This window comes from Melozone crissalis, unplaced genomic scaffold (genome assembly GCF_028551555.1).
Source record: "Melozone crissalis strain CALT ecotype California unplaced genomic scaffold, PUWL_Pcris_2 ptg000027l_1, whole genome shotgun sequence".
Classification (NCBI taxonomy): Eukaryota; Metazoa; Chordata; class Aves; order Passeriformes; family Passerellidae; genus Melozone; species Melozone crissalis.
Window position 1 is genome coordinate 53,779,185 of NW_026535805.1, and position 13,158 is coordinate 53,792,342.

Genomic DNA, 13,158 nt, shown 5'->3' on the forward strand with positions numbered 1-13,158 from the left:
TTGTTGGTTTGTTTTCTGAAGTTTTATATTTTGTATAAAAAAATTATGTAGTTTTTTAGTTACCTGTTATTTTGTGATTTATTTAATTTTTCTGATGTATTTTAGATAATTTAGATATTTTGTTAATTTGATTGGACCAGATGGGCTGTTGGAAATGTGGTAAATAAGTAATTTTTCTGTTTGAAGGCATAGTGTTACACATTCCTGAGTTACATTTCATCTGCAACTCCCATTTCCCTTGTTGAAGGTACAGCTGTGTGGATTGTGTCTCAGAGTATAGATGAGTTTTAAAAGTATTGAATTACTAGAAGTTGCTGAAAACCTATTTGGAGAAGTTCTGCCACAATTTAAAATATTTCCATTATTGGCTGTGTATTTTGAGGAAAGTGCAAGTATTCTGGGGGGAACTTGGAATGGGACAGATGTCAGAAGGCTGATATAAATAATTTTATGATTATAGAATCACAAAATTACAGTGGGTTGGAGGGAACCTCTGGAGATTTTCTAGTCTAGCTCCCCTCAGAACTGGTTGCTCAAGGCTTTGTCCAATAGTGTTTTGAAAATCTGCAAGATGAGGGCTCGGTGTCATGCCTGAGGAACCTCTTGTAGTGCTTGGATACAAACAATCAATTCTTTTTCTTAATTTTGAGTGTCTTGTATTTCGGTCTGTGCCCATTGGCTCTTGTCACTGGGCACTGCTGGGAAGAGTTCTTACTTTGCCTTTTTATGGAGCTGTGTGGAAAAAGAAACTACCAGCAGTGTGCAGTTCAGTGTGTTTGCTAAATTAAGTGCTTTAGATACATGTTAGCTCAGAAAGCATTAGCATCTCTTGAATCATTGGGATCCTGTATAATAAAACTGTATCCAGCTGCTCCATCTTGCCAGTAGATGGGGCATGGTATCTACCATTTTACTGTCTTGCACTTGCTTCCTTTAGTGTTACATATAAATAAACTTTGTGGGGAAGATTTGGCTTTGCATTCTTATCTTTTTTTTGCAGCATTTAATGATAATATATTGTAGTGATAGACTGCAGATTTTATGTTTTCTTCATAGAGAAGATGTTTTTTATGCCATATGATAAATATCATAACTGTGAAAATGGCATTTGGAGCAAATAAAGAAAATTTAAATCCTTTGTGCTATGCAAACTATTAAAAATATAAGTTTTATATGAAATTCATTTTATGAAATATGAAGTAAACACCCTGCTAACTTTTCCCAGTAATTTAAGTGATTAGTGGGCTCTCTAGAAAGGACTGTAGGGAAACCAAGCAAGGATCTAAAAAACTATGGCAGAAAACGTTGTTTTGAAATAAGTAATATTTTCTTTGCCTTTTTGTGTTGGATTTTTTTGGTTCATTGGTTTTTGGTTTGCTCTTTTTCACCCCCAAATGGGTGATCTTTGCTGTCCTGTGGAACACTTTGTTTCTGCTTTATAATGGAAAGGCTTTTGTCTTGTCTCGAGATTTTTTTAAAAAGATTTTTAGAAAGAAAAGGCCTTTCATTTACAGTCTTTCTCAGAAACTGTTTTGTTCTCAGTCTTTGTCCGATTTTCATCTGTTTAGTGTCTCTTCTTTGACCTTTCTGTGACAGTGGTGTCAGTGATTGCTGTACTTTAGGCTTCTGGGACTGCAGCAGTGCCTTATCAAAGGACATGGCAGACCAGATGCCATATGGTTTTGATCCTTGGAACTATTTTCTCCTTTTGGTGTGGCTCTGAGTTTGGATTCAAGAATTGGATATTAGCAAATTAATAGTCATTCAGATGCTAACATGAAAATCTTAGTAGCTGCTGTTTTGTCACTTACCCTGTATTTGCTACTGTTTAGTTTTCTCCTCCTGCTTTCCAGATTTGACTTGGATTAATTCTCACTTGAGACAGAGGCAAGTGCTGTTACTTGATAAGCACCATCCAAAAAGATTTTCTGGAATGTGAGGATATCTTTACTCAGAGCTGGGACAACTGTCTCTTTTTGTCTCTCTGTCATTTTGTTTTGGGTAGCATAGGAGTTGGTATTCTGGTTGGGAGTGGTTTGATGTCTTGTGCTGCCTTCAACCAGATGCTTTAAAAGAAAGTTTCAAACATTTGAGGAATAATTTTTTTTCATGCCTGATTTTGAAGGAAATACCAATGTAGCTGATGATTCCAGGTTGGTTAACAGTTCTTTAAAACCCCATAGGCTTTTAAATTCTTCTAATTTAAAATGTAATTTAGTGAATTTGTGGGAGTTCTAATAAATCTTGACTGCCTGTTCTTTTTTGAGATCCCATCAAACTTTTGAACTCAGTGATATCTAGTGACAAAGAAATTTTCTTTCATCACTATTAAAAACCTGCCTATTGAATTAATCAAGTGTCTTTTTTCTCTGACAGAGGGCTAAGTGGGTTCTACAATTTACCTGATCAGTGAGTGACTTTTTTATATTCTCTTGTTCTCATCTTTATAACTGAGTAATGCAAGATGGCTCAGCCTCTTTTAAGGTTTCGTTGAAAGCATTATCATCACCTTTCTTGTAAACATGGTAAAACCATCTTCTGAAGTAGTTTGAAGTTTTTTTTCCCTCTAAGTGGTATGCACAAGTGATGTAATAAAAAGTTTCCAGACCAGATAGATCCCTTCTTTCTTCCCTTCTGAAAACTGTGACAATGTTTGCTTTGAATTGTTTTAAGACACAGTGTTTCTGTCTGCAGACGTAGTGGATTTTCTTGGGATTATTGTCCATTTATTAACTTCAGATTTTGCCTTCTTGACAGAGAAACCACCCAGTAGTCATGATTCTTTCTTGTACTTGTTCATGGCTCTCTTGCAGCAGGAAGTTGTCATTCAGTAGTTCTTAAGAGCTAGCTGAAGGTACCAAGGATGTGTATAGCTGCAGTAGTTGCTATTGTACAGAGCAGAGGGGAAATAAGCAGATCTACAGAGATGAAAAGTCTAAAAATTATCTCCACAGATGACATATAATCTGATTGTCTTTTCTCTTTTGACTTCATTTGCCTTTTTAATTTTCCAGCATGACAGTCTTGCCATGTATTTTACTAATATAATTACTCTGGTTTCATGTAAATTATATTTTTATCTTGGTTTCCCAAGAAAATCATACCTGTGCTCTCTGTCCATCTCTGCTCCCCTAATAACTTCTAAATCGTTTAGTAGAGTTCAGATAGATTTGACAGGAGCTGAGAGCTGAAAGATTAGATTCCTGCAGGTTTTGTGAAAATTGGTAGCTGGAAAAATGCATGTGTCTACTGCAGGAAAAGGAGGTAGATTGAAAATGGTATTTGAGCAGCTAAAACCTGGTATTGACCAGGCATGGCATGCACACCTCAGACATGGAGTGTGTCCTGTGTCCTGTTCAGCTGGGGTGGGGAGGAATTGGAGACACTGGGATAGTTCCATGAGAAACCCTGGGAAGCGCTTGAGTGGAGAACATAATTGGGAATGGTAGGGGAAAGCAGTTGACTGGGGAAGAAAATACTGGGAATGTTGCAGTCAAGTTTGGTTTTTACTTATTTCAACTCCTCCTTATGAAACTTGACTTCTCCGTGTTGAGTAGAAACGTCCAGATTCTTCAAGTATTTGCTTACAAAACATAAGCTGTTATATAAGGTGATAAAAATCATGAATATGTGAATTTGTTGCATGCAGTTCTTTTCATGTGTTTGTCAGTTCTGTGCCTTGAGTGCGCTCCATCTAGGTGAAGAAAATGACACCTTTTAGGGATTGGTTCTTCTGTCACTTTAAGGTGGTCAAACTGCAGGTCACTACTAGAGAGGCTGTCTTGCCTTGTTGCTGGTGGCATATTCCCACCGTGTTCCCTGTGCCAGCATTGTCATTCATGAATTGGAAAGCTTAACCAAAGATGTTAAAAACTAAGCCAGAAAAAACCCCAACAACCTAATGTTTCAGATGGATTTAGTTCCCTTATCTGTTTTACTGCAGGAACAGTAGTGCCGGCACAAATGAGGCAGTGGAAATGCTATAGCTGGCTTTGGAGGAAGAAATGGCTTTGTTAGTGGAAGCTGGCGCCTCACTTTGCTTTTTAAGCCATTGTGGAACTGTGATCTGTTCTTTCTTGCTGCTTATCTCTGACTGCAGTTTGGGACTTTGTGAGTAGAAACTCCAGAGACTTTCAAGTGGACTATTTAGTGCCTCTTGGTAAGGAATGTGGAGCTACTGGAGCAGCTAAATTACTCTGTCAGGTACATAGATATCCTGGATGCTGTATAAGAGAGTGTAAGTTGCTGGTTATAAGTGATTTCTCAAGGCTTTGAGTTACTTTACACATCAGAAAGGTGTTGAGGGTTTTGATCATGGAAGAAAAACTTAAAACACGTGAATTGCTTTAAGTGGTTCTTGATAGTGCAGACTAAAAATCTAGATCCATGGTGATCTTCCTTGCCGTGAGAATCTTCTTTGGGTTTTAATCCCCAGGAATTCTTCATGAAATACAGTAGCAACAGAGAAATTACTGTTTGATGGATGTCAGTTTTATCATTTACTGACAGAGGATTCACATTCTCTGATGGATTTTAAGCAGTGTGGAAGCATGGAAGGGTCTTCTCTGCAGCATGAAGTGAACTTGTTAGCCTTCAATACTGTGCTGCACTCATGGTACTGTAGTAGTCAAACTAAAAAAAATTCAAGAGAAAGATCTCTGCTGCATCTTGTTAGAGTTCTTCCACATTGAGAGAAGCAGACTTGCTTGTTAATAATTGACAGTCCTTGAATAATCTAATTATGCCTGCTTTCTTTTTCACTGTTAATTTTATTTCTCTGTAGTCTACAGTTCTGTCACTGTACTGCTGGATTTGGGGGACAGCAACAGTGCATACCTCAGTTCTGAAACTTCTGTACTATTCACCCATTTTTTTGAGATCTCTTTTCCCGAGACCATAAACAGAAAGGTCATGGTTACCTCTGGGTCTTGCAGAAATGCTTTGGAAAACTGGGAAGGAATTTAATTTTTTGCTTCGTATTTTTTAGGATGTTTTTAGTTTTGGAGTTTTTTTGTACTATTTCTGTTCTTTAATAGCCAAGAACAGTGCTCTGCTCTGGACAGGGCTGGTACTTATGTCACCAGATGATGTTGTTATTACTTAGTGTATCTGACTGGAGAATCTCCAAGCAGCACCTGTCAGTGGGCAAGAATTCAGAATTTCAGAAAGTCTTCTACAGGTTTCATTTTACTTAACTTCATCTAGAGGACTAGTCCTTCTGAAGTAAGGACATTGCAGAATTTATTTTTAATCATACCTAGGAGAAATGCTGTCTGCCTTGTTCATGGGTCTTTCAGATGACTCTGAAATTGTCTTAACATGGGAATGGAAGAATTGAGGAACTTCATACTGCTTAACAAAATGTACAATAAATCTCTATTCAGTGATTAATTGCTTTGTACTACATAGCACTTAAAAAATGCTGTCTGCATAGATTGTGCATCTTAGGAAAAAAAGAGCAGGCAAAATGTAGTTTTGATACCAACTTCATGTGAACCTGAGTGAAACGTTAGGTGTGACTTGTGGTCAGACAGATATTTATTGTTATTAAAAATGCTTAGTAGTGATTTGTGAAAAAGCAAACCACACAGAAGCTCGAACTAAAATTAAGATCCCTTTGGCAAATCTGTAGAGGTTATGTGAAGATTATAGAGTGAATAGTTGGCCAATTTAGAAGGCAAGTGAATGTATTCATGTGTGAATAATTGCTATTATAATAGTTTGAGTTCGAGAAACTCAGTTCTATAAAGCAGGATTCTTCTGACAATAGTATTTCCACTGCCTCTGGCACAAATGCTGCCAAAAGACTGGGTATCAATGAGGAGATTTCTGATGAGTAGTTTTAAAAGGAGTAATTGAAAAGGTGTTAAGGCATTAAGTTGCATTTGTATGTACTGTATTCATTTTTTAAACAAAGTTCACTCCAAGATTTTCTTCTGTAAATAGCTGTCCCTTTCTGTTACCTGCTGGAAGCTGATAGTCATGAATCATACTGAATAAAAAATAAAAAGTTTGGCATTCTGCTCTTGATAGTTTACAATCTTCTAAAATACAAACATTAAGGTAGTTAAGATGGGATTCCAGGCTTATTTTTAGCAGCAATCTGTTAACCCATTAGTTCCTCCCCAGTGGCCCTTTGCATCAGTTTTGCATCAGTTTTACCTTGTGGTAGCTCCTTCATCCCTTTAAGGTCATAATCAACTGTCCTGTAGGATTCAGTTTCCTGCCTCTTGTGGCAGCTTCTCAGATCCATGATAGTCTTGTAGTAGCGCCTTTTTTATTTCCAATAACTGTAAAGAGGACCAATATAGGTGATGAAATCTGGTGTCAGTGTCTGCAGTTTGTCACATGGTTCTCTGGTCCATTAAACTCCTTCTTGTACCATTCCCTTAACTTAACTGGGGAATTAACCAGGACAGAAAGAGTGGTGCAAGGTTTTGTTTTCAGATGTTGTATTCCTTGCTCACTTTTCACTAATTTAGAGGCTTGACTCTATGTAAAAGAAAAATCTGTGTAACAATGCTTTGGTTGCTAAGGATCTGGAACCAGAATTTCCTCTGTCATCCCAAACGACATTGCTGTCTCACTTTTTTTTTTGTTGTTGCTTTGTCCTAATTAAAAACAGCAGTAAAAAACAACACCCATAATGTTTGTTCAAAAATACTGCATGAGACACTGAGTGAACTGGACTTACTGACTCTCAGTGGGGAAAGACTTGAAATTTAATGAGATGGGTAATACAGGAATTAATTCCATTTTGCTTTAAAGTGATTTCTCTCACACCTAAGAATTTTAGGAATGTACCTGTGTATTTGGGGAAATTATGGATTCTCATCCCAGGTGGAATTCACAGTGGGGATGCAACAGTAAATATTTGAAATGCAATTTACTGATGTAAAAGATGTCAAATATACTTCACAATATATCTTGTATATCTATCTAAATTACAGCAAAGTGTGCCTAAACAGCCAAAAATCAGTGTATCTTTAAAATTTTTAACTTATTTATGTATACATTTAGGATGTACCAGATTTCCTTCAAAAGACTTCTGCTCTGCTTCTGTGTTTTATTTACCCATCTTTGGAGTTGTGCTGAGGTTCACTTCATTGGCTAATAGAGTATTATTTTTATTTTTGTCTGTAAGTTTACATTTCCCTGTTTAGTTTCAGATTTGCTGCTTCAGTGATTAATGAAAATCTTGTGCACAATCTAGGGAAAAAATACATGAAATCCTGAAAAGTTATGTGAGTAGGTTGTAGTTTGTCATCAATAAAAGAGTGACACTGACTGTAGAAGTCACTATCAGGTATTGAATATGGCTGGAGAAAGGGGATTTCCCCACCCTCCCTCAAGCCTTGCAGTTCTCCATAAAGATTATTTGTAACAATAAATACACATTCCAAGTGAGACTGTTTTTATTGTAGTGGGATTGTAACTTTAGATAGCTTTAAAGCTAAAAGGTGAGGATTTACTCCTAATGTAGTTGTTAAATTACCTGCTTACATACAGCACTCATGGGGAGAAGTTCTGAAGTACAACTGTGCTTCTGAGTGGCTGAGAATTAATTCTCAACACTTGTACCTGCATAGTGCTCGTATCTTCAAAGCAAGATCTTGGTAACTCAGTGTGTGCTTGGCAGACACAGGTGTAGGACTTAATACCCATAAATCAAAGCAACTTACAAATGTAAAGAACATTATGGAGGTGCTCAGCATAAGAGTTCACTTTGGAAGGGATGGAAACTTGTCAGTCTCTGGTTACTGTTGGCTGCGATTTTCATTTATTGTAGTTGGCCACATCTTAAGCAATTTTGCAAAAATAGAGTAGTCTTTATCATTGCTTGGATTTTAATGTAGAAGCTTCATTTTGTCCCAGTGTCTTCCTTGGTCTTCTGAGCTGTGTCTAGTTAGTGCTTTTGAAAAGGATATTGACAATAACATTAGATTGGAATGGTCTTCCTTCTGCATTTGCTTATCAAACTACAAATGTGCCCCAAAGCCTTCAGATCAGTACCTTAGTTGTATCTCACTGCAGATAGGTTAATAAAATAAAGTGACCTTTCTGAAAAATAGTTTATTATGTAATTTTTCAAAGGCACAGAAAGTAAAAATAAGAAATAAGAAATAAGAAAAAGTAAAATTTCATGGAGAAATAATGAAAAAAAGGGAATAACATGCCTATATTGCCTGAAGTTGAGTAGCACAATGTGGCCCTCACAGCTGACTCTGGCTGGAGTAATAGTTTGAATTAGAAGCTTCCTCATGTCCCTTCCAACCTGAATTATTCTGTGAATCCATGGATTGCACTTTAATTTGTTTTATTGTATAATCACTTCAAATCACTGAGGAGCTAAAAAGGGAAAATGAGAATTACTCTCTTTGGGTCCTCATTTACCCAAATGAGCTACCCAAATGACTACACCATTGCTTAGCTGTTTTTAGTAGGAATTTATTGTTTCCATAGTTTAGGAATTGAGTGGATGATTGAGTGTCCACTCCTTATACTTCTAAAATGCCTTGTTTCCTCTAATTTGCTCACATTCAAATCAACAGACACCTTATTTTTCCTTGAAGAGTGATGATACTTGATTGCCTCACACAACACCACATTCTTATGTGCTGGTCTCTGTACTGAGGGGTACCTGTGCATCTAAAAGTGTTTGTTGGTGTTTTTGTTTTCAGTTCGAATAAGGAGAAAATCAAGACGGCGCTCCCAGTGGGGCAAAGGTATTATTAAGAAGAGGAAAGTCAATAATTTAAAGAAAGATGAAGATGATGCAAAGTTTGCTGATGATGAAAATCATGGTGAGGACAATAAATTACTGGAAAATGGAGAGCTAGAGATCAGCACTGACTGCGTTGAGGAGAATGGAGAGGAAACAGGAGACCTCTCTATGACAAATGATGAATCCTCTTGTGATATTATGGATATAGATGCAGAGCAGAGGCTTAACAATGGGACATCAGGAAAGGAAAACAATTTTGCATCCACAGAAGAGGAGAGCTCAAATGAATCACTGTTAATAACTGACAGTATCACCCTGGGTGCTGAAAAGGAATTGAAGAAGGACTCTACATTGAAAGGGGACTGTGTGAATGGAGAGACATCTGTACACGGCTCTGAAGGTGTACCTGCTCCAGCCTGTCATAATGGTAAAGTAGAATCACTTGATGCTGTTTCACCTTGTGACAACAGTGATTGGTCTAGTAACAAGCAAAAATCTTTATCTGAAGATCAGCCAAAGGAGAAAATGGAAACTTCCAGTGAAAATCAAGGAACTGATCTGGTGAAAGCCGAGTTACCACATTGCAGCAATAATGAGAAAACACTACAGAGCACAGACATTGAAACTAAAGATGCTGAAGCAGATAAAGAAGGTATAGCTTGTTTTCCATGTTTCTGTCTTTATCTCAGTGTCCAAGTTAATGTGTGTATTTTTCACTCTAATATGTTACAATTATTATATAGTAATATTTTATTAATTGCTGGCTATTTATTTGAGCTCTTGGTATACTTATAGCATTTAATTTCACATATAGAAATTAGAAGTGCAATCTTGACTTGCTATATTTTTATCCTAGGCAAGAAAGTGTATCCCCACACTAACACTACTCTGTTCATATTTGTTAGCTTTGTAGGAAATACTGAGATAACATTAAAACAATTATTAAGTATTTAAAAATATTATAAATAGCAATAAATACAATACATATTTTGATCTGTATATTCTGCCTGATTTCTATTTTGATCTACGTGATAGATATTGACTTGTTTTGTTAGAGAATACGATAACAGTATCATTGACAGTGGATAAAAAAGCATAGAAATAAAGAATGCATTCTTTTAAAAACCTGTGCGTAGCAAAAGTTGAAGCAGTTTAACTCATCACAAAAGCCAGATTGTTGTTCATCTGTTGGAGAAGGTATCTGGCTTTGGAGTCACAGTGAACACAATAACGGTGCAGGAAAATGATAAGAGAAGGAGAAGGAAAATCCTGGTGGTGTATAAAAGAAGGGGCCATGTCCTTTGAAGACAAGAGAGAGAGTTTCCTCAGGGAACAGAAGTAGAAGCCTTGTGCATGATTGCCTTTTTAATGAGCTTTCAGAATTATCTAAAAGAATGGAATCTTTACTTCAAAAGTTAGTGCTGAGATTTACAAAGTAAATGAGCTTTAATGAGAGATCTGAATTATGAGAAGATTACTGTGTACATGTTGACTGTGTTTGTACATACACATTTTCTCTAAGGGTAAGGAGACTAATACAAGAAAGGTCCTAGGAATATCACAAGAAGAGCATGATGCGTTAAGAGCCTTTACATTTCTGAATTTGGTGGGTGAATTTTGTATGCTTTAGGATGGTTATGATAGCAGGGGTCCTCAGAAGAAAAGGTGTTTTAAATAGTTGAGGAGAAAAATAGTGAATGAATGTAGGGAGAATATAAGGAGATAGGAAAATATTTTGGTCAATAGGTTGAATACAAAGGTGGAAGAAAACAGAAATGTGTAACAGAAGCACGAGGTTTGGAATAGAGCAGATGTTGGAATACTGTGGTCATGAAGACGTGGGATGCTTTAGAGAGAAAAATGAAGATTTGTTTCATTTGAGCAGAAGAAATTTCAGCCTTTGCTTAGTGTGTGAACTTGTCTTTGAAGCTGTTTAATTTGTTGTTGTTGAATAGAGAGATACGATGAGAAAACTGGTAGTGGGATTCAGTTTTCTTTCAAAGTTGGCACTTTGGAATTGGGTTTTAAGGATTGCCATTTTGTGTGTGCCTTCTGAACTGTGGGTTTGTGCACCTGTAAGCATTAGAATTGGCAAAGCTGATGAATAATGTGCGCTGCTACAGTCTTGCTTGATTCCAAACAACCCAACAAACTAAACAAGCAAAATCAAACTGAAGTGAAGAAATAGGCTGTATTTTGTGGGAGTGACAGTGCTGATAATTGTTTTTCAAATTACAGGTTTGTTCAAAAGCAAGAAAACACGAAAAGTCGCTGTGGAGCAGTCAAAGCCCACAAGTTTGGAGCAGGTTCCAGAGGAACCTTCAGATCCCGTACCCTCTGTGGTTGTTGACCATGACAGACTAAAGGTAACAGAACTGAAAAAATAAATTGAACTATTAACAGACTCCATTGAAAAAGCTTCCTTTCTGTGTTCTGAAGCAACATTTCCTTTAGTTTTGACTGCAAACAAGTATTATGATCAGAGTGGCTTCTGGAAATGATTTGTCAATCAGTGTTTTTTGGATGAATGGTTAATAAAACTACTGAATCCTTACTGTCCCATCATTACTACCCTTATAATCCAGTAATGACACTGGATTCGTAGCAGTCCACTCTTTTAATTGCCCATTTTTGCAGGTACTCACATGTGTTTATTGGCCGTCCAAGGTACCAAGAAACTGCTGGGTGCCTGGTAATTGGGAGTTAATATCATCTTTTCCTGTGTGTACCAAGGTATACTTGGTAGAGAAAATTCAGTGGATTGGAAAGCAAATGGAAATTTGTGTGGATGTTTTGGCATTATAAACTGCTAGTTAATTTTCTTCCAGTTTTTTTTAAGCTTCAAGGCTTTTTGCAGTTAAAGTTACAAAAAAATTTGCTGTCTTCTGTTGTAAAAAGTAGCTTGACCTACTGTGACCTATGAAATTTAGATCCCATTTTCTGTGGAATACAGATGATGATCTCTTCAGAAACCACAGAATTGTTATGACAGGAGAAAAAATAATCTTAAATGTCACTCTTTGCTACTATGTAAAATACTTTCACCTTTGTTATGAGAAATTTTGCATATGTTGTGTCCTCCTTGTCTTTTGTTGTTCTGTTTAATAACATTTGTGGAAGACCAAATGTTTTTCTGTGGTGGTTCTTTTTTTCCCTGCCAGTATAAGTGCTTAAACATGTCTACGTTGGCCATCAAAGCAATTTTTAGGGTTTGCTTTGTTACGATGACCAACCAAGATGAAATAGGATGCAATAGCATTCCATAAGACCAAACATTGCCCCAGCTGTACTGAGTAAAAGAATCTTAAGACAAGAAGAAAAGTGGGTATAAGCAGAGAAGTGAAAGGAGGCATCAAGTCCTTTTTGTATAAACATGGAAGCAGTGGCCTTGCTGATACCCAGGTGTGGTTAATTTCATTTGTATGTATCCCTTCGAAGGAGGGCTTCAGAAACGCATTGCATTTCTTATTTGTCCTTAAAAAAAATTAAAGAATTATTCTAGAAACCCTCTTAACTTCGCCTTTTGTTGTTCCAACAGAAACTGCTTGATTTGGTGGTTAAGAAAAGTGACAACCTGACTGTTGACCAACTTGAGAGATTGTATTCACTCCTCAGTCAATGCATCTACAGACATCGTAGAGACTATGACAAATCACAACTTATAGAGGTGATGTTGTACAGCTTCTTTTATTCTTTATCTGAATATTGTGAGATAGGCTTTTCAGAAACTGTTAATCTGTCAATTTATTGTTCTACTAGCAGGCAAAAGCCTTTAATAGACTTTGAAGAAGGTATCTATAAAAAGGAAAAAGCTTAGTGTGGTAACTTAGAAACTGGCGGTTGTTTCTAAGAACGCTTTCTGCAGAAGAGGATTAAGAATTTACCTAAAGAAGACAGGAAAAAGAGGAGAGAATACAGCAGCATGAAAAGCACATGCTAACAAAGTAAAATTGAGTGGAAGCAGTTTCCATGTTTGTGGCATGACTAACAATGGATGTAAAGAGGTGATTTCATAGGTACCCTGACCTGGCATTGCTGCTGCTGCTGCCCTTAATTGTGTTGGTGTAACTAGGCCAAAACCAATTTACCCCGCCTCTGCTCCATGCAGTTGCAGATTCTGACTTCCATACAAGACCTTAGAAGTGTGAACACTCTCTTGATCAGTAAGTGCAGCCTTAGGAAGGTCAGTGCAGCATGGTGGAAGCCAGGTGTCTGCCTTGCCATCATCCTTTGTGACTGAAGTGTGTGCCCTCCAAGGCCTCCTGTACATCAGCAGCAAATTGGTCATTTCACCATTGGCACAGGCTGGTGCCAGCTCTGGGTGTGCATTCCCTCCATCACCACTGTTTTAACTGCAGAGTTTGGATTAGCTTGCTGATTCAGCTGATAACCAGCCCTGCTGAGAAAAGGACAACAATTGGTACTTTCCAGTT

At 37.2% G+C, this 13,158-nt stretch overlaps 1 protein-coding gene across 1 annotated transcript in view; it reads left to right on the forward strand.

Annotated features, from left to right (window-relative positions):
• The window catches only part of ATAD2B (ATPase family AAA domain containing 2B), a 74,287-nt gene that overhangs the window by 57,197 nt on the left and 3,932 nt on the right, over positions 1 to 13,158 (forward strand). The window contains exons 25-27 of the mRNA XM_054280122.1: positions 8,682 to 9,377; positions 10,964 to 11,091; positions 12,264 to 12,392. Coding sequence (XP_054136097.1) covers positions 8,682 to 9,377; positions 10,964 to 11,091; positions 12,264 to 12,392 — 953 coding nt within the window. The remainder of the gene's footprint in view (positions 1 to 8,681; positions 9,378 to 10,963; positions 11,092 to 12,263; positions 12,393 to 13,158) is intronic.